Source organism: Leptodactylus fuscus, chromosome 2 (genome assembly GCF_031893055.1).
Source record: "Leptodactylus fuscus isolate aLepFus1 chromosome 2, aLepFus1.hap2, whole genome shotgun sequence".
Classification (NCBI taxonomy): Eukaryota; Metazoa; Chordata; class Amphibia; order Anura; family Leptodactylidae; genus Leptodactylus; species Leptodactylus fuscus.
Window position 1 is genome coordinate 107,074,835 of NC_134266.1, and position 21,616 is coordinate 107,096,450.

Below are 21,616 nucleotides of genomic sequence, written 5' to 3' on the forward strand. Positions count from 1 at the left end.
GGAATTCAAAGAATATATGGGGGTTACGTGCACCCACAATTTTTGCTACTGCTATACAGTTCCATTGTCTCACTGGGAATTCAAAGAATATATGGGGGTTATGTGCACCCACAATTTTTACTACTGGTATACAGTGCCATTGTCTCACTGGGAATTCAAAGAATATATGGGGGTTATGTGCACCCACAATTTTTAATACTGGTATACAGTGCCATTGTCTCACTGGGAATTCAAAGAATATATGGGGGTTATGTGCACCCACAATTTTTAATACTGGTATACAGTGCCATTGTCTCACTGGGAATTCCACAAATAATTTGGGGATTCATTCACCCTACATCTCAGGCTCTTGCCATATTCACCCAGGTTGTCAGTGCTGCACCAGCTCGTTCCCAGACAGCTCGGCCCGAAAAACACGTTACCTATATAGAGGATTTGGACAATGAAGACAACATGTTCTAAATCTAATGTCTGCACCTTCTCCAGAATTAAAATAAAGGCAGCGTTTAACTTTCAAATAGCACTGCACAAAGGAAGAGCTTATCAGCTTGTCTCATGACATGCTACTGAAAAGTTTCATTTGTGTATCTTAATGTAAATATAGTTGTATAAGCTTTTTGGGTTTTAGGCACTGCCAAGTTATTTATTACCACCCGCTCCCTTATAATGATGATGACGCCAAAGTCACTGTGGGTGTTCAGAGCTCACAGCTTTGGGTGACATTTGTCTTGCTCTCTGTCGGTACCAGCTGTCTTTTTGGATACCGTAAAGTTATGTTGACTTTATTAACAGCTATAGAAGCTTTAGCCAGGTTGTGACGGTGTGTAACCCTAACAACACTAAGTGGGATACACATTAATAGTCAGTCTATGTACGCTAAACGTATCACTGAAGTAATTTTTTTTCCCTCTCCCCTAATATAAGAAAGGAACAGACATTAGACCTAGACCGGGGTTCGAGGCTTGAAAAAATCCAGTATTATTTGTTCTTCATGATGTGAAATATGTGTTGAAAAGCAACCCAAGATGAAGTCAGCCATGTGTGCCAGTGTGTTACTTGGCATGCCTTTGCTGGCCCCAACTGTAAGGGTCACTCTCCATTTCCTCCATTTTCCACTCCCCTTCACACCATTTGTGGTGAAGCAATGGGATGCACTGAAGTGCACCCTCTAGCCTCGTGTGGGATAGGGACATCAGATGCCACTCCAACCCCCTCGTCTTCCTCCGCCAGCCAACGGTGCGAAGATGAGAGGAGTGTGCTCTGAATGTTTTCTGCCTAGCAGAGGCTAGTTCTCACTTACGAAAATGGCCCCACTTTGACCTGTATATCAGGCACAATGGTGTAGGTTTCAAAGAAACATGGCACCAACAAGTTGGAAAACGTGGGCCATGCGTGGACCGTGTTTGAGTCTGGCAAGCTCCAGATCTGCTACCAGGTTCCAGCCATTATCACAGGCGCAAAAATGCCAGGCCCCAGGTGTAGCAGGGAAAAAAAAATGCCATCTCAGCCAGGATGGCATCCCTGACCTCGGAGGCACTGTGCTGTCTGTCCCCCAAGCTGATCAGTTTCAGCACGGCCTACTGACATCTCCCCATGCCAGTGTTACAGTGTTTTCCGCTAGTAGCTGGGGTGGAGGTTGCAGCTTCGTAGGGTTTCAGTCTACTCCTGCCATGAATTTTGGCCTGGGAGAGGAGATAGGCCACCCCAGTTTGCACCCGGGGAACAGACTCCACCACATTCACCCTGCCTGTCATTAAAGATAAGCACTGCAGCATCCCTGACCACAGGCGCTTGTCCATGTGTCGGTGGTCAAGTGGACCTTGCAGCAAAGCGCAGAGCTCTGGGCCCGACTGATGTTATGGGACACATGCAGGCGCAAGGCAGAGACAGCACACCAAGAGAAGTAGTAACGGCTAGGCCCAGCATAGGGAGGTGCCCCAGCTGCCATCTGCTGACGGAAGGCCTGGGTCTCCAGAAGCATAAACAAACACCAACATCTCCAGGGCCAGCAGTTTATCGATGAGGCTGTTACAGGCTTGGGCATGGGGGTGGGTTGTATTGTACTTCTGCCTGCAATGAAAAGCTTGGGAAATGTGGAGTGGCTGGGAAGAGGCGCATGATGGTGCAGGCCAAAAGGGCGCATGAGGGTGAACTCCCCAATGTGTCAGAGATAGGTGTGTAGGTGTCCTTGCATCATATACTTGCACCATATTTGGCTTTGGAAGTTAATTTTGTGCCAAAAAGTGGTTAAGACAGCGATCCCTCAGCTACTCCCGTTACACTGTCTATTGAAGTTACCATCTGTGGAAGTGGACCACCATTTCTAAGATCCCAAAGGAAGCAGGCAAGAGATGTGCAGTTCAGAAAAAAAGATGAGAAAATAAGTTTAGGCTGTAGAGCACAGAGGGATCGGAGAGGACAGAGCTGGTGTCGGCCAGGTATTCCCACAACATGCGCCTATACTTGTCCCTCCTGGTGACACTAGGCCCCTGAGTGGCAGTAATTTGTCCAGGGGGGCCATTAACGTGTTCCAGACCTAGGAATAAGTCTTCCAACAGGGTAGAGTTTTGCATGCCTTTGCTTCTACCCACTGTTTTTGCTGCTTAGCTTCCCTCCACATCTACTCTGCTTTCACCCCTAAACATCACCCCAGTTTATGCCTTTGCTTCTACCCAGGTTTTTTGTTGATTTAGCTTCCCTCTACATCTACACTGCTTTAGCCCCTAGACATCACCCCTGTCCATGTGGGGTCGGTGGCCTCATCATCCACCAACTCCTCTTCCAATTGCGCACTGCCCCCTTACTGCAAACCGCACATGACCACAGCTTGCCTTGATGGCAACTGTGTCTCATGATCCCCACTTAGGTCCAGACAAGTCGGTGGCGGGTCCAAAACCCCAAAATTGGAAGGAAATGGCAGATGCTGCAGTATTTCTAACACCTGTTCCTGGTGCTCGGGCCTGGTCTGTGTTGTACCCTGCACCCTGCTTAACGCATCTGCCATATCCGAAGTTGTGCTGAGCGCATGCTAATGTTTCGTGTCCAGTGCAATGGATGGGATGGGATTTCACATAAGTCTGCCACCCATGGCCACTCATGGTTGAGCAACTGAGGGAGTTGACTTTGACGAACTCGAGGGTTTTGGAGTTGGAACTACATCAAAGGTCTGTGCTGCTCACACACTCTGCTCAACACATGATATGTTTAGTGCCAGCAGTGTGGAGACGTCGCACAACAGCCGTTGTTCCAGCAGGTACAGGCGTTGTAGGAGTGCATAGAGGCTAGCAGCGGCAACTATACACTTTAAAAACTATCCGCACAAGCGCCACACTTTCACCAGTAGCTCAGGAACATTGGGGTACCTTTTTCAAAAGATTAGCAGCAATGAGTTAAAAACGTGGCCCAGGCATGGAATATGTTGCAGGCTGCCAAGCTACAGAGCCAATCCCAGGTTACGGCCATTATCACACATGACAACATGCCTGGGCCCAGGTGCAGTGGCAAAAACCACATTGCCGTCTCATCGAGGATGGCATGACTCACTTTGTAGGCAGTGTGCTGTCTGGCCCCCAAGCTGATGAGCTTCAGCACGGCCCGCTGACGTCTCCCCACACCAGTGTTGCAGCGTTTCCAGCTCGTAGCTGGGGTCAATTTAACAGCGGAGGAGGGTGGTGTTTCAGCCCTCCTCCCAGGAATGTTGTGTGGGGAGACAAGTCAGGCCACCACATTTTGCGACCCGGTCCACGCCTCAACTACATTCAACCACTGTGCCCAAATTGAAAGGTAGCGTCCCTGTCCGCATGCACTTGTCCATTCGTAACTGGTCACATGGAACTTTAGGGCTAAGCGCTGAATTTAGGGACCGCCTCATGTTTGGGGGAAAGTGCTGGTGTGGACGGCACAGTGCGGTGGCGCAGTAGACACTCTGCCCAAAAAGGGCAGAGTGTCCCCCAGCCGGGATTCCAACATCTCCTGGGCCAGATTTCTTGAGATGAGGCCGTTGAAGCCTTGGGCATGTGGGTGGGTTGCGCTGTACTTTAGCATGAAATGAAAGGCTTGGGAGATGGGGAGTTGCTGGGAAGAGGCGCATGATGGCGCGGGCAAAAGGAGAAATGGCAGGAAAAGGTGAGGATAAGGGTGAACTCCCCAAAGTGTCAGAGGCAGATGTGGAGGTGTCCTGGCTCCTGGTCTGGACTGCAGCGCCAGCCCTGTCAACAGTGGAAGAGGCAGTGGCCGCCAGGCCAAACGACGATTATCCTGCGCTTGCTCTCACCCACTGAGCCCAGGGCTTGCCTTCCAAATGATGGCACCCGCAAGAGGTGGTGAGATTCCTCTCCGCAGATCTCCAAACCATCTTGGACTTGCAAATTGCACTAAATTTGTCATGTAACTGACATGTATATGATGAGTCTATCCATTGTCTGTTCATTTTGGTGAAAGTCAGCCTGTCAGCTGACAGACAGCTGTGCTTGTCAGTGATGATGTCACCGGCTGCTTGTACCCCCAGTTTTTGCTGCTTAGCTTGCCTCCACATCCACACTGCTTTTGCCCCTACACATCACCCCTATCCATGCCTGTGCCTCTAGCCATAAGTCTGCCACCCATGGAAACTCATGGTGCAGAAAGTGAGGGAGCTGACTCTGAGGAACCCTTGGGTTTTGTAGCTGGTACTCCATCAAAGGTCTCTGCTGCTCACACACCCTGCTGAACATACGGTATCTAGGGTTAGAGCGTGTGGTGACCTCGCACAACAGTAGGTGCTTCAGGCAGATGTAGGCCTTGCTGGAGTGTATTGCGGCTAGCTCCAGGTACTGTAGACTTGGGAAAGTGGGTGTCCAAGTGCCGCACTTTCACCCTTAGCTCAGCTAATTTGGGGTATGTTTTTAAAAATCATTGCACCACTACATTGAACATGTGGGCCAGGCATGGAACGTGTTGGAGGCTGGCAAGCTCCAGAGCCCTCCAACAAGCTAAAAAACCTGGCCCCAGGGGCAGCGGGGATAAACAAATTGCCATCTCATCCAGGATGGCATCCCTGACCTCAGAGGCAGTGTGCTGTCCGTCTCCCAAGCTGATGAGCTTCAGCCCAGCCTGCTGACGTCTCCCCACACCAGTGTTGCAGCGTTTTCAGCTCGTAGCTGGGGTAAATCTAACAGCGGAGGAGGAGGAGGGTGGTGTTTCAGCCCTCCTCCCAGGAATGTTTTGTGGGGAAACAAGTCAGGAAAATTCTTGAAACGGGAGAGTTTTGCATCTTTGCCCTTGCTGCCTATGGACATCCCTTTGCCTCTAGCCACCATTTTCCCTGCTTTGCTTGCCTCCACATCCACACTGCTTTTGCCCCTAGACATCACCCCAGTCCATGCCTTAGCTTGTACCCCCAGTTTTTCCTGCTTAGCTTGCCTCCACATCCACACTGCTTTTGCCCCTAGACATCACCCCAGTCCATGTCTTAGCTTGTACCCCCAGTTTTTCCTGCTTAGCTTGCCTCCACATCCACACTGCTTTTGCCCCTAGACATCACCCCAGTCCATGCCTTAGCTTGTACCCCCAGTTTTTCCTGCTTAGCTTGCCTCCACATCCACACTGCTTTTGCCCCTAGACATCACCCCAGTCCATGCCTTAGCTTGTATCCCCAGTTTTTCCTGCTTAGCTTGCCTCCACATCCACACTGCTTTTGCCCCTAGACATCACCCCAGTCCATGCCTTAGCTTGTACCCCCAGTTTTTCCTGCTTAGCTTGCCTCCACATCCACACTGCTTTTGCCCCTAGACATCATCCCTATCCATGCCTCTTCCCCTAGCCATAACTCTGCCACCCCTGGAAACTCATGGTGCAGAAACTTTGGTTGCTGACTTTGAGGAACCCTTGGGTTTTGTAGATGGAACTCCATCAAAGGTCTGTGCAGCTCACACACCCTGCTCAAGATATGGTATTGTAGGGTTTCAGCGTGTGTGAATGACGGACAACAGCCTGTGTTTGGACAGATGTAGGCCTTGCTAGAGTGTTTTTAGGCTAGCAGCGACTCCTGTGCACTTGCAAAAGTGGGCGCACAAGCGCCGCATTTTCAACAGTAGCTTCGGTACATTTGGGTATGTTTTTAAAAAACTTTGCACCACTAGGTTAGACGTGGGCCAAACATGGAACGTGTTGGAGGCTGGCAAGCTCCAGAGCCGCTACCAGGTTCCAGCCATTATCACAGGCGTAAAAATGCCAGGCCCCAGGTGTAGCAGGGAAAAAAAAATGCCATCTCAGCCAGGATGGCATCCCTGACCTCGGAGGCACTGTGCTGTCTGTCCCCCAAGCTGATGAGCTTCAGCACCGCCTGCTGACGTCTCCCCACACCAGTGTTTTAGCGTTTGCCGCTAGTAGCTGTGGTGGAGGTTGCAGCGTCGTAGGGTTTCAGTCTACTCCTGCCATGAATTTTGGCCTGGGAGAGGAGATAGGCCACCCCAGTTTGCACCCGGGGAACAGACTCCACCACATTCACCCTGCCTGTCATTAAAGATAAGCACTGCAGCATCCCTGACCACAGGCGCTTGTCCAAGTGTCGGTGGTCAAGTGGACCTTGCAGCAAAGCGCGGAACTAAGGGCCCACCTGATGTTGAGTGACACGTGCTGGTGCAAGGCGGGGACGCCACACCGGGAGAAGTTGAGACGGCTAGGGACGGCATAGTGAGGTGCCACAGTTGCCATCAGGTCCGGGAAGGCGGGAGTTTCAACAAGCCGGAACGCCAACCTCTCCTGGGCCAGCAGTTTAGCGATGTTGGCGTTCTAGGCTTGCGTGGGTGGGTGGTTAGCGGTGTATTTCTGCCGGCGCTCCAATGTCTGAGAGATGGTGGGTTGTTGTAAAGAAGCGCCTGATGGTGCCTTTGATGGTGCAGGAGAAGGAGATAAGACAGAAACAGGGGAGGATGAGGGAGAAGTCAACAAAGTGGCGGAGGCAGATGAAGTGATGTCCTGGCTCGTCCTCTGGAGTGCATCGTCAGCACTGTGAGCAGAGGCAGTGGCATGAACGGCGGGCGACGTTTGTCCTGCCGTTGCTGCCTGCCACTGATTCCATTGCTTGGATTCCAAATGACGGTGCATTGAAGTGGTGGACAGGTTGCTCTTCTCAGGGCCCCTACTCGATTTCGAGAGGCAAATTGTGTAGACGACACTATATCTGTCCTCGGCGCATTCCTTGAAAAAACTCTACACCTTCAAGAAACGTGCCCTCGATGGGGGAGTTTTTCTGGGCTGGGTACAAAAGGGAACATCTTCGGACATTCCGGGTCTGGCCTGGCTTCGGCAAAGCAGCTGACCTCTGCCTCTGGACATGTCTCTGCCTCTAGCTACCCTTTTTGGTGCTGCACCTGCCTCAACATCCACACTACTTTCCCAGCTTGACATCTGCCTTGTCCAGGTGGGGTCGGTGTCCTCGTCGTCCACCACCTCCTCTTCCAACTCCTGTCTCGCCTCCTCCTCCTGCACAATGCGCATGTCAACTGGCTGCCCTGACAGCAACTGCGTCTCATCGTCGTCGATGAGGGTGGGTTGCTGGTCATCCGCCACCAAATCGACCGGAGATGGAATGGAGGAGACTCTAGTGTTTGAGCATCTGGACACAGATACTCGTCTGTTAGGTCCGTGGAATCGCGAAATGGAGGGGCAGGTTGCGGTACAGTCAAAGGAAGGGAGAACAGCTCTGGGGAGCAGGGACAGTTGGGGTTATTGTTCTGAGAAGATTGGGAATTTTGGGTGGAAGGAGGACAAGACTGTTGGGTAAGAGGAGGTAGAGGCTGACTGGCTGGTGGACAATGTGCTTTAAGCGTTATCCGACAGCCATTGCAAGACCTGTTCCTGGTTCTCGGGCCTACTAATCTTTGTACCATTCAGCCTAGTTAATGTGGAACTTTTGTGCAAAGCGCAGAACTTAGGGCCCGCCTGATGTTAAGGGACACACGCTGGTACAAGGCTCAACTCACCCTAAGTGCCAAAAACACTGCTGGTGCAAGGCTCTACTCATGCCAAGGGCCTCAATCTCTGCTGGTAGCTCAGCTTAAGGTCATGTAACTTTGTTTGGAAGGGCTCATGTTAAGGGCTAGAAAAGTGAATTTTGGAAGGTCTTACCACATCACACACACACACACACACACACACACACACACTCAAAATGACAGTTAAGGGTGAGGGCTTTTGGAATTCCCATTGCCTATTCCATTTGTGGTTGTCATGGGGAACGTGATTTAAAGGGGTGGTTGTTACTGTTTGTTGAGCTTAAATTGGGGTTTGTGTCCATCCATTTGGGGAGTAAAGAAGGTTTCCAGGTATTTTCCCACTTTGATAGAGGTTTTTTTGAATGTGGAAAGTGTGTAGTTGTTAGGCAGTGATGTTGGGGTAATAGAGGGTCTTTGGTGTGTTAGATGCCCCCAGGCATGCTTCCCCTGCTGTCCCAGTGTCATTCCAGAGGTGTTGGCATCATTTCCTGGGGTGTCATAGTGGACTTGGTGACCCTCCAGACACGGATTTGGGTTTCCCCCTTAACGAGTATCTGTTCCCCATAGACTATAATGGGGTTCGAAACCCGTTCGAACACACGAACATTGAGCGGCTGTTCGAATCGAATTTCGAACCTCGAACATTTTAGTGTTCGCTCATCTCTAATAATTATGTATGTTATATATAATTTCAGTAGCTATAGCCATGTTCATGTTTATGTTTAAAATTCATGTAGCAATAACTTTTAAAATACAAGTTTTTGTGCAAAAATTACATTTCTTATGTTTTGAAGTAATTAATTGAAATATAAAATTTAAGATCATCGATATTTCAAGTATGGAGGGTGATAGAGAAAAACGGTTTGAATATTCAAAATTAGCATGTTCAAATTGACTAAGATCGATTATTGTATACTAAGATATCCACGGAAAGTTTTTTTTTGTTGTGTGGTGTAACATGCCATAAATCCGTAAAAGTCTAAGGGTATATTTACATTTCCGCTTTAACTAGCAAACAGACATATATAGTACATGTCAGTTTTTTTAACAGACCGTTTTCACTGTCAGATAAAAGAGAAGTAAATATACCTACAAACGTTCATGGGTTTTAAAACAGCCATGTGATGGTCGTTCAAAAAATGGATGTCACAAGGCTGTTTTTCATGTGAATAAGGCCTCAATCATTACCTAAGCATGATACGCCATCATAGGTATTCCATATTTTAAATGATATGCTTGTTCCCACTGAAATATTTTGCCCTCATATAGCCTAAATGCTATTTAATTTCCCTAAAATATTAATTTCTGAATCTTAAGTTAATAGCAAATATTAGACCAGTTGTGTCTCTTTATTTCACAATACAAACCATACTAAAATATGGGGAAAGATGAGTCATTTCAACTTACCCGGTCTTCATAGTTATTTTTCTTAACTAACATTTGCTGTAATGTCCGTAAAACTTTTATACAGAGCTTTTCTTCACTAGACATAAGATTTTTAGTGTGCTGAATAAGTCTGAAAAAAAAAGAAAAGAAACTAATTGCATTGTTCAATAATTATACAGCTAAAATCTACAATAATATATTTACAAAGTCTGCTCCTGTAAAATTGATTCACTAAACATCTACTGTCAGTAAGTATGTGATTGTGTTGTGATACACAATATTTCCTTATCTAAGTGTAGTCCAGATTCTAAAAGTTCTTACTTTGAAATGAAGCCCCCAGTCTCACACCGTGAACGTGGGTCAGTTCCTTCAGCAAAGAGTAATTCAGGGTGATGGAGAACATCTACCAGAACAGACTGTTCTGCTTCTACGAGAGGTTTCAGCTGTTCCTCTAGTACATTTATAATATCCTGAAGACAAAAGAACGAGGTCAGTACAGTAGAGATAATGCATGATTTTTGCTTCTCATGCAAAGTATAGTGTCTTGAACACCCCACACACTTATGTAAATTTATAACATTTCTTACTGACTCTTAGTGTGCTACTTATTTCAACTACATAATTCATTTCAACTTCTACCTTCCCTAACTGCCAAAATTGTTTTTCATTCCATAAAAGTACTGATTGCCAGAGCATTAATGTGGGAAAGTAAGCCATGATGGTAGGAAATACTACTTGTATCATCAAAATATGCTATTTAAAGCAACATTAAACAGAAAATGCACACAATATTGCAGTACTTACTCCAATAACTACTTACTCAATTAAACTGTTCAACAAATACATTATTGTTTGTATTGTGAAAAGTTATACAATTTTCCTATATGCAAAAAAAAATTATGCATCCAAATAGAAATGTCAGGTGACTGCAAGCCTAAGCAGTTGTGTCTCAGATATGTAAGTGATATCAGGTGTGTTGAGTGCAATGGTTACGTGAGGGCACAAACAGAACAAACTGGCTCTGAATTACCCTGAAAGACCACCAGTAGAGAGTATTGTTTGATAAGTGAACGACCCTGAACAGCTTCCAGAGTCTCCTTATTCACCATCCAGACACAGGTAACACTGTCATTACACAGTACCTCTCATTTTTTCCTATTTAGTCTCATATTACAATTAAAACAAAGAAATACATAAAAAATGTAGTTTAGTTATGTCCCTTCTTCTTTTTATCACTGTCCATTGAAAGGCTTAAAGGGATTATCCAGTGTCTGCTATTGATATACACCCTGCTGATCAGACCAAGCTCCTGATATTCTTTATATGCTGTGAGGCAAACTGTTCCCTTGTGGTTCAAACTGTAATGACAAGCGTTAGATATTGCACTGCTGTGTCCCGTCAGTCTTCAGCAAAAGATGGAGCAGAACGGCAGAAGATTAACCTCTGTGTATAGGATTTCTACAAGACTGTATGTTTCATGAACATGCATAAAATGGTGTAGACAGTGGTAGCAAGATTATCTCCAGCTTACTTTACTTAAGTGTTCCTTTAAATATCAGTTTGTCTGTGACAACATATAAACGGCCATACAATCTTTCCTTACAGAAAATTAGACAACCCATCCTTTCTTTTGCACCTACTGACCTGCAGCTTCTCTACAATATTCTTGTAGTCCCATTGATTCTGTGTGGCAGGACCACGAGCGAAAGTTCTTGATGATGTAGATTGTTTGTAGGTAGGCTGATTTCTTTGAAGCGAACTTGAGGAACTGTTCAGCAAAGAACTAACGTGTGAATCTAAGTCCATAGGAAGTGAAATGTTTCGACTCTTTGCTAAAAAAAAAAATTGTGAGAAATTAAAAAATGAGTGCATTTTCACATAAACTCATTATACCATGCTGTTACCATAATGTTAATATATTATCAATTATTTAAATATAATATCTTGTTTGGTTGCTTGTTTGTGAAATTTCTTACCAACCACAGCCAAGGCCCTTATGCATGCTTCTACTGATCCCTTGTACTGCTGCTGAAGCCAAGGACACTCAAGGAGCCGAGTAGTTGACTGTAGAAGCTGGACGACTATTGTTTGATGAGTCTTAAAAACAGTAAGTTGATTAGCACAAGCATAATTTTATAATACATATAAATATAAATATATCTACAAATATATCTGTCAGATTTTATAAGGTAACTTGCATTTTACAAAACATCTGTTACATAATAGAAACAATATATTAAATACGTCTACACTCTACTGATCATAGGGTCCCCATATGACACATCACATTTTTCTTCTGTTTCACGGCGTTTACCGTATGGGAAAAATATTTATATAGATTTGTAGAGCGGACGATTTCACACAGTGATACCTAATGTGTATGTGTTTTCACAGTATTTCAGTACTTTTATATGTGTCCTAGGGAAAGGGGGTTGATGTGAACTTTTAATATTTTTAATTTCTTTTAATATTTTTTTTAACTTTATTTTAAACTTTTTTTGCATTTGTTAGACCCCCTTGGGGGTCTTGAACCCCAGGGGGTCTGATCACTAATACAATGCATTACAATGCTAATGTATTGCAATGCATTGCAAAATACCACCTCTTCTTTTGCAGGCTATGCTGTAGCAGGAGAAAAGGTCAAAAGTGCCAAACCACCATTTTGCCTCTGATTAAAATTTGAATAAAAAGCGCTCAAAGCAATAGTAATTCCCCAAAATGGGCAAGTCTCCTGGCTCTCATGGCAACATGACGCTGGCCCAGGAGATTACTCCAAGTGCCGGCAATCACAGGAAAAATGACAGTGCCTACGTGCCGCCGGGAAAATGGCGCCTCGGTCAGCTTTGATCGAGGCACTGGAAGGGTTAATGTGTGTGACTGGTGCAGGCACCAATCATACACAGTAGTGCTGCGTGTCTACTGTATAAAACAGTAGATATCCGGCGGCTATGGTGGTTACCTGGCTCCCGAGCAAGGTTAAAGCTACAGTCCTATGAAAAAGTTTGGGCACCCCTATTAATCTTAATCATTTTTAGTTCTAAATATTTTGGTATTTGCAACAGCCATTTCAGTTTGATATATCTAATAACTGATGGACACAGTTATTTTTGGATAGTGGGGACCTATATGCATGTATGGATACCTAACATGTTTGTTTATTTATTTTCATTTACACTATATATTTTTAATTATAAATGGTGTTTTTTTTTTAACGTTTTATTATTTGTTTATTTTTGTGTGTTTTTTATTATTTTTGCATCTTTTTTTCACTTTTTACATGTCCCACAAGGGGACTTGAAGCTGGGATCTCAGATCTCCTTTGCAACGTTCTGCAATACATAGTATTGCGGAACATCGTACACAGTTCCCATTAGAACTACGCATAGGCAGTCAGGAGGCCATAGCCCGGCCTCCTGGTTGGCATAGCAAACCTTCAGAACCCGTGATATAAATTGCAGGGGGTCCAAGGGACGACGTGGGATGTGCGATCCTCCAGGGGGTTAAGCCACAGCGTTACAGCACCATACTAACACGGCGCTGAGTGTTAACTATATTTTCAGTGTGATGTACAGCGCTGAAAGTTAAAGGGGTTGATGATACAAGTGTATATCAAAAATGTTGTAATACATCTAATACATTTATTAAAAATATTGTTTGTTTTCCACTTATCAGGTTGTTTTCCTTTTTCTTGCCTTAACTCAGTCTCTTATCTCCTATAGCACCCATAGCCAAATCCAGTCTCACACACAGTAATGTATGAAGAGGGAAGGGAGGAATAGGAGGAGGATGTAGCTGGTTGTTAGGCCCGGTTCACATTTGCGCATGGGTTTCAGGGAATCCACTCATGACCACTCGGGAATTCAGGCTTTATAGCAATATACAGTATAAAACCACACTTTCATGAAGACATGAAAGGTCCTCTTTGAGAGCTCTGTGTCCTCCTTATACATCCTGTATTGGATTTATTTCCTTTTCTTACCCCTTTAGTATGATTAATCCCCTCACCACCAATGTAGACTTTATTTTTATTTATACTCTTTTTTGTAGCTCCTAATTTTCTCTCTACTTTTTACATTTTGTTCTTTATCAGAGATGAGCGATAGAAATGAATGGACGTAGCCGGCACGCGGGGGGTTAAGCGGCCGGCCGCCGTCAAAGTGGAAGAACCAGGTGCATCCATTCATTTCTATGTAGCGTGCTGTTCGGATCGGCTGATCCGAACAGTACTCGCTTATCTCTATTCTTTGTTTCTCCATAAACCTTCACAATTACATCATCACAATTCTGAGCACAATTACACTTCTATGCTGTACTCTTTCTTGGATGACACATGATATTTTGTAATGTTCTTATGTGCATCTTGAGAGAGTACTGAAGTTTCTGTTATATCATTAATAAAATATATTACAAAGTTTCTTATATTCACTTGTATTATTCATTTAACAGGACTATTTTATAATCAGAAGTACATTTTAAGTATTTTTAGAAACCAATGCAAAGTTCTATTGAAAGATTAACATGGATTCTGATGTGAATGTCACATACCTGAAGAGACGTGCTGTTCTCTGAAAAAGGAGAGTTAAAGAAGGATCGTATTGTCTCCAAAACCACAGTGAGAACATACTTTTCTAAAGTAGGATCTGAAAGACGTTTATCACGCTTATTACATACCTGTGAAAGACAGGGAAAGTGATGTAGACAGTATGGTAAAGTTTAGCAGGACTATACTGAAGACATTAAAAGGATTTCCCAGGGACATAACTATAAATACATTTATAGACAACTAACAATATAAATTTTTTTGGCAAATAAAATAATTCAAAATTGAGTTTTAAAGATTTTTTCTATCCATCTGAGTGGCGACAGTCTTGTGTCTTAACTGGCTGCCAATGGATATGACCATAAATGAAGCAGGAACTATCTATGGTATGGCACCTGTCAGAAACCCAGACATGAGTATCTTATTGTGCACAGGTTATCATGCAGTGGTACAACATGTATGTGAACCTGGTTACAATAAAGAAATCATAGTTGTGTTTTTGTAAACCCCTTAACTAATCTTCCTTGCTCCGTCCCCTCTCCAATGCATTATGAAATACACGTTTCATATGTAACCAATTAGATCTTTTCATTTCTCACAAGCCTTAACTGGCTTGACCTCTGCATCTCGAGCTCTCTTATACCAATTTCTGGCAATAACCTCACTCCAGGACCCAGATGATGCCACAGATCTCTATAACATCACCATTACTTCAGTCCTACTCTTTGTGCCCCCCCCCACACACACACACAGATTGACCAATTGATACACAACCCTGGCATATGGCCCAGACAAAAATATGAGACTTGCTTCAAGGATAACAGAATGTCTGGAATAAACGCTACTCCAAGGAATACTTCATCAGTTATAAGCAGGTGGTTCTCAACTTCAAGAATACACTCACTTTTGCAAAACAGGTCTACTTCACCACGCTCATGCCATCCCTATCCTGCAAATCCAGTTATTTAATAACCTTTAACTTTCTTGTCCACCCCGCTGTGTCGCCTCCAACATTATATAAGCTGAAGACTGCCTTTTATATTAAGAACAAAATTGACACCATCTGAGGAAGCCCAAACCTACATTACTCAAAACCATTCTACTCAACTAGTGCTATTCCTTTATAACCTGCTTCTGTATTATCACGTTTCAAAGGCTCTCCACCCTGTTTTCAAAATCCCACCTCATCACTTGTGCACTCAACTCGATTCAGTCACACCTCATCCCCAAACTCACTGTAGTCTTTAGTCCTGCCCTAACACACCTCTTCAATCTATCTCTAACCAGTGGTACTTTTACTTCTGCCTTAAAACATGCTACTGCTCTACCATCCTTAAAAAATCATCCATTTCCCATCCACTTATATTAAACTGATTTATAAGTTTATATACTAAATCAAAGTTATTTAACTCTTGCCGTCTGCATAAGATGGGACGACTACCACATCCAGGGATTCTCTGATGTTCTGCTACCTACTCTGACTTTTGGCATATAATATGGGAATGTCCTATTGTAAAAGATTTTTGGAAAGAGGCCATGGGTCTCCTGTGCAAAATACTAGACAAATCTATTCTGTTCGCTCCCAAGAGCTCTTAGCTACTCTCCCGCTACCTATACACAAATAATCTCTGATCCTCCCAAGACCTCCTACTCCTAACTGCTCTTATCTGCATTTCACACAACATCATCCAAACAGCTCCTACACTTAGCTACTGTCTCTATCACCCTTCCTTGATAGATTTTAAGCCCTTGTGGGCAGTGCCACAGTAACAGCTCACTGTTAGTATTGAACTTTGTTGTATTTTGTGTATTATATCTCAACCCTTAAATGCAATAGAATAATACTAAAGACTACTGTATCTAGGGTTAGCACTGCAGCCTTGCAACACTGGAGTCCTGGTGTTCAAATCCTGCCAAGGGCAAAAAAAAAAAAAACATCTGCAAGGATTTTGTATGTTCTCCCTGTGTTTGCATGGATTTCCATCCCATATTCCAAAGACATACTGATAGGGAAAGAATGTACTTTGTGAGCTGTATTTGGGGCTCACAATCTACGTAAAAAAACAAAAAGACTACTGTATCTAAAATTCTCTCCTTTTGGCAGTTACAATGACAATTGACACCTACAATATATGGAAACTAGGAATCACACATGGTTTCTCTCATACTTACTCGAGCCATGTCTAGGATGAAGTTTTCAAAAAGGGTCCAGATGTGATTGCTTGTATATATTTCTTTCATTTCCACCTCTGTGTCCACATAACAGTGATTTACAAAGTTCACATACGACATTTTTACCTTAGAAACAAAAGTTTCAGGACAGTTAAATAGCATCAAATGAACAAATCTATATTAAATTTAATGTACAAAACAAATTATAAAGAAACAAGAAATACTGGAAAACGAGGTAGTTCAGGAAAAAGGAGAAATTATTCATTGAATGACATATTACATTAAAGCATATTTTGTTTTACAGTGGGTTGTCCAAGTTATATTTTAATTCCCTGCCCACAGGATAAGGGATGACATGCTGAATGGTGGGGTTACTTAAAGTGCTTGGCCCATGTTTTACTGTTATCATCTAACCACAGCATAAGGGTTAGTACGATGATCAGTGGGGGTTTGATGGTTGGGACTCCCACTGATCATCGTAGTAGCCACTATCCTGTTAGATGATAACAGTAAAACTTGGGCCAATCACTTTAAAGGGGCTCTATCATTGGCAAAAGTCATTTTTAACTAATCACATACTTGCATAACCTTTAGAAAGGCTATTCCACACATACCTTTTGTATGTAAATCGCCTCAGTAGTGCTTGAATAAGTCTGTTTTTATTCACATGTTAATTATCCTCCTCTGTGCACAGGAAGTTGTCAGCCAGCTCTCCTCACCCTGCTGTGTGCTCTGTGTGAGAGCAGGGAGGAGGAGACAGTGCACAATGAGACTTCCGGGGTGCATGGAGACGGCTGATTAGCATATGAATAAAAACAGACTGTGGGGAATCGCTCAGGTAGATGCTCGTAGCAGTGCAGGAAACTGGGACACAGAAACTAGGTTGCACTCAAGTTCAGTCTTTATTCACTTGCAGTGCATAACTTGCCTTTGCAAGGCACAAATAAACAAAAGCCTTCTCAGCTGAGAACTAACTATACATAAGAAAACTGCTCTCTGACTATACAGGAGCCTGGCTACCGGACTCCCGCCTTGTCGGCAACAACAACGGGTGGCACAGTAGCTGCTTTGTAGGTTCAGTCTGGATTCGTCAGCTTTGTCAGTGTGGTGCCACACTCCTAGTCTTCACACACAGACTAATATCAGAGCTTGATTTGTAAGCTGACCTCCCTGGTGTGGGTCCTTACCAAACACCCTTTACCTGCCTAGCTGGAACATACCTGTCTTCCCAGACCACACCCTTCACTCTCTCACAGTTCTCATTCAAAAACTACTGAGGTAATTTACATACAAAAGTTACATGTGGAATTATGTGATTAGTTAAAAATGACTTTTTCCAATGATAGAGCCCCTTTAAGACAATTTATTATTATATTTTATTATTTAGAATGTTAAAGAGATCAGTAAGCTGGCATAGGGAGATGTCAGATATATCTGATGCAGGTTTCTTCATCTATCACACAGCTATTGACTACAGTAAAGAAACTGTTCATACTTTGCAGCAGGTAGGGCAGAGCCTGCATATGAATATTTCAGACCACAGACAGGGCTGACAAAATCAGAGTCACAATTTTTTTAAATTATGAATTAATCAAATTAATACGATTAATTGTGCAGCCCAAATAGGGGTACCAAGATTATTAAATTTGTACCCTCAGACTGATATTAAACGCACAGTGTAATTATGGTATCATATGAAAAAAAAATGCCAGTGTGCTCTACCGAGGCTGACTTGCCTGTTTTCATCTCCTGATTATATCAATGAAAAAGATTAGCTTCAATGAGAAAGATGTTCCTCTTTAGCCTTTTACTTTGCCATATCTTGATAATATGAAAACCTATTTCTATACACCATACTATACACACAGTATACTGTACCCTGTTTTTGAATCCTAATTTTTGGCCACAGTGGAGAGCTAGTACAAAGAGTATCTCACAATGGGGGAGTGCTCTGATTTACACAGACAATCAATGCAAGATTTTCTATTGTGTGGCATGGCAACAGAAAATCTGGTGTACTTAAAGAATAATTAAGTGTTCTACGACTGTTTAGAAATGGCCTATATTGCGGTATGGTTTTGTGACTAAAATTCACATTCGCCTATTAGTTTATGCAGTGTATTCTTGGACATTTTTTTACCATAACCCTTTTTCAGATGCATTTTAAGAATTGGCAAGAGTATTGTATTTCTATATTAAGATAGGAGCAAACCTTTAGTTTATGTACTGGAGTTTTAATTCTGGCACAATTTTAGACAGAATTTTGATGGATAAGCTTCATTTCATTCCTTCCAGGGTTATGCTTATTTTCCTCTGTGAGGTATTGCAATCGAACACTTACTGACAGATTTCCCCACACACTATAGTTATCACAGGAATACCCAAAAGAGGGGCACTTCATGATCGATGTAATGTAAAAAGACCCAAACAGTGGTTGTTCAGTGTTAATTTCAATAGGTAGCATTAACCAAAACAGGAAAATAAAAAAAAAATCTGACCTCTGTAATGCAGTCTTCATGAGTAACCACACGTACAACATCCTCCAGAGGTAACAAAGATGTGCATTTGATCTCAGTGTAGACATTTTTGCCCTCAGCACAAGCAGCTAGAAGATCAACTAGAGAAATGTGATACATAAGCGGACTGTTCTCATCTACCCCTTCACGGGCTGCTGCCATCATTTCCAGCATTGATACAAATGAAGTTTTGTCATTGTAGAAAACAACAACATCATCTCCGGCATTTGTCAACTGAAGAAAAAAAAATGGTTTGATTAGACAGTCAGCCAGACAATAATAGTCATTTACAGCAATCAAAAAAAAGTGCATTCACTTAAAACTACCGCACTGAAAAGAACATTCTTACAGGGGTTGTCCCGGCAAAAACATTATTGTTGAAGTCAGCTGGGGGCAGTGAAAATAATAATAATAATAATAATAATAAAACATACTCACCTTTTCCTGGTGCTCTGGTGCCTCCCAGCACGGACTGATCCTCCCTGTTCGTTGTTGCCTCCGCTGCACATGACCGCTGAGGCCAAACAGCAACCTCAGTGAAGGGCATGTGTCGTCACTACCTGTGATGTCTTCCTGAGGCAGCTGATTGGCCTCAGCGGAAACGTGACTGTGACAGTTTCCCTTTGAGAAGACACCAGAGCAGCAGGACTGGACTGCACTGGGAGAACACCGATGCACTGAGGACAGGTGAGTATGATTTTTTTTTTTTTACCTTCCCTAGCCCATATTAAATATGTTTTTCCTGGACAACCTCTTAAAGTGTATTGCTGTTATGCACAGTTGTCTACTTGTTAGGTATAAGACATACCTTTTGGCCTGATATTTTGCATTTTTTGTGTACCCTAAATCTACAATTCCATGTTTCACTATTATAGTTTATTAACAAAACAATACAATACAATATATTTTAGCCTGACCAACATTTGGTTTAGCTAAAACCAATTCTATAATATGCAGCATTTTTTACCTCTGTCATGATCATGTCCTGACATTTTTTGATATATTTCCCTTCAGCTTTGATGATGGTGTGCAGAAAGTCCAGGTATTGCACATGTCTCCCATGTGTGGCTAAACAATGGATGAAGTGCTGAAGAACAGTCTCATGGATCTCGGTACAAAGTTGGTAGTTATTCAGAAAAATGTGTTGCATAGTCTCAGCCTCTAAGAGCTAAAAAACAAAACAAGGAAATACATGAGCTGATTATTAGCAACCCATCACAACCCTTTGACTATAAAGAACAACACAATGATCAAGAGCATAACTAGCAAAGACTGGGTTCCATAGCATACTTTTGTACTTTTGATTTGTCCCCTCCCCACAGTATAGCGCCTCCTTTCCTGGCTCCCTCACAATAATGTCCCACAGTGTCCCCTCCACACAACATTATGTCCTATAATGACCCCTCCACACAGTATTATGTCCCATAGTGGCCCCTGCAAACAGTATTATGTCTCATTGTGGCCCCAATGATGTTAGCTGAAAATATTGCGAAAATTTCAGGTTCAGCAGAACTCAAAATCTTTGGGGTACACCACACATGAAATATTATTATACTCTGGGATCTGAAAAGCATAATGATCAGAGGCCCAGGGAAGGTGATAAACATAAAAAACACTCACCACTCTTGTACTCTGGCAGGCCCCCCTGCCATTTTCAACCCTCTTCAATGAAATGACGTCACAGTGCCGGCCTGAGCACGTGACATCACTACAGAGGCCCGAAAACAATATAGTCACACCAAATTCCAAGAGAGGTAAGTAACACTGGTTATTATGTTCGCTCACCTTCCCTGGCTCTCTGATCATTACATTCGGGGTTCTGAACAGAATATAATAATAGTGACCCTGTTCGGGTCACTGCGCCACCCTCTGCTCATATGCCGCAGTGCAGGAGGCATGTGCAGTTTAATTCCTTGCTTAGGGAGCCTAAATGGAGTTACGTTCAGAATGAGCGCGTAAAAACCATATCCCATTGATTTCTATGGGTGCCGGCATACGCGCGCTACCCATTGAAATCAATGGGAGGCTTTTTTACCTATTGCTTTCAATGCGATACGCATTAACCCCTCTGGCACCTCGATCAAAGGCGCCATTTTACTAGCAGCGCCTGGACGCCACCATTTTCCTCTTACTATGACAACTGGAAGCCTTGTGAAGCCTAGTACTACTCTATGTAGCCTGGAATAAAAATGCCGGATTTTTGCAATGCATTACAATGCATTATCATTGTAATGCATTGCATTAGTGATCAGACCCCCCTGGGGTCTAATAAATGCAAAAAAAAAAAAAGTATTAAAAATTCAAATAATCCCCATTTTCCTAGAACACATATAAAAGTACTTAAATACTGTGAGACACCTACACATTAGGTATCCCTGTGTCTGAAAACGCCCGGTCTACAAATCTATAAAAATATTTTTCACGTATGGTAAACGCCATAGTGGGAAAAAAAAGTCAAAAGTGCCAAACTACTGATTTTGTTTTTTTTCACTGTTTTGCCTCTGATAAAAATTTTAATAAAATGTGATCAAAACAATAGCAATTCCCTAAAATGGTAGAACTTAAAAGTACACCTGGTCCCGCAAAAAAAGACACCCTATTCCTGTACACGAAAGTATAAAAAAGTTACGGATGTCAGAATATGGTGACTTTTAGAAAAAAAAAATTTGGCACAGTTTTGGATTTTTGTTAAGGGGTTAAAATGTAAATAAAACCATATGCTATTCTCGGAATCGTACCGAAATATAGAATATAGGTGACGTAATTTTGGCTGCACAATGAAAGCCCGTAGGAAAGTCGCACAAATGCACTTTTTATTCAAATCCACCCCATTCTGATTTTTTTTCCAGCTTCCCAGTACATTGTGCAGAGTAATTAATAGTACTATCATGAAGAAAAATTCATCCCGCAATCATTAAGACCTCATATGTCTCTGAGAGTAGAAAAATAAAAAAGTTATAGGCTTTGGAAGGGGAGAAGTCAAAAACGGAAAATGAAAATCGAAAAATTCCCACGGCGGTTAATAT

At 43.1% G+C, this 21,616-nt stretch overlaps 1 protein-coding gene across 2 annotated transcripts in view; it reads right to left on the reverse strand.

Moving 5' to 3' along the window:
• Window positions 1-21,616, reverse strand: part of ITPR3 (inositol 1,4,5-trisphosphate receptor type 3) — a 356,707-nt gene that overhangs the window by 195,681 nt on the left and 139,410 nt on the right. For both annotated transcript variants that reach the window (XM_075264237.1, XM_075264236.1), the window contains exons 30-37: window positions 19,558-19,758; window positions 18,573-18,824; window positions 16,075-16,200; window positions 13,908-14,033; window positions 11,339-11,459; window positions 11,007-11,194; window positions 9,684-9,832; window positions 9,384-9,492 (exon numbers count right to left, since the gene is read on the reverse strand). In XM_075264237.1, the coding sequence (XP_075120338.1) occupies window positions 9,384-9,492; window positions 9,684-9,832; window positions 11,007-11,194; window positions 11,339-11,459; window positions 13,908-14,033; window positions 16,075-16,200; window positions 18,573-18,824; window positions 19,558-19,758 (1,272 nt within the window). The remainder of the gene's footprint in view (window positions 1-9,383; window positions 9,493-9,683; window positions 9,833-11,006; window positions 11,195-11,338; window positions 11,460-13,907; window positions 14,034-16,074; window positions 16,201-18,572; window positions 18,825-19,557; window positions 19,759-21,616) is intronic.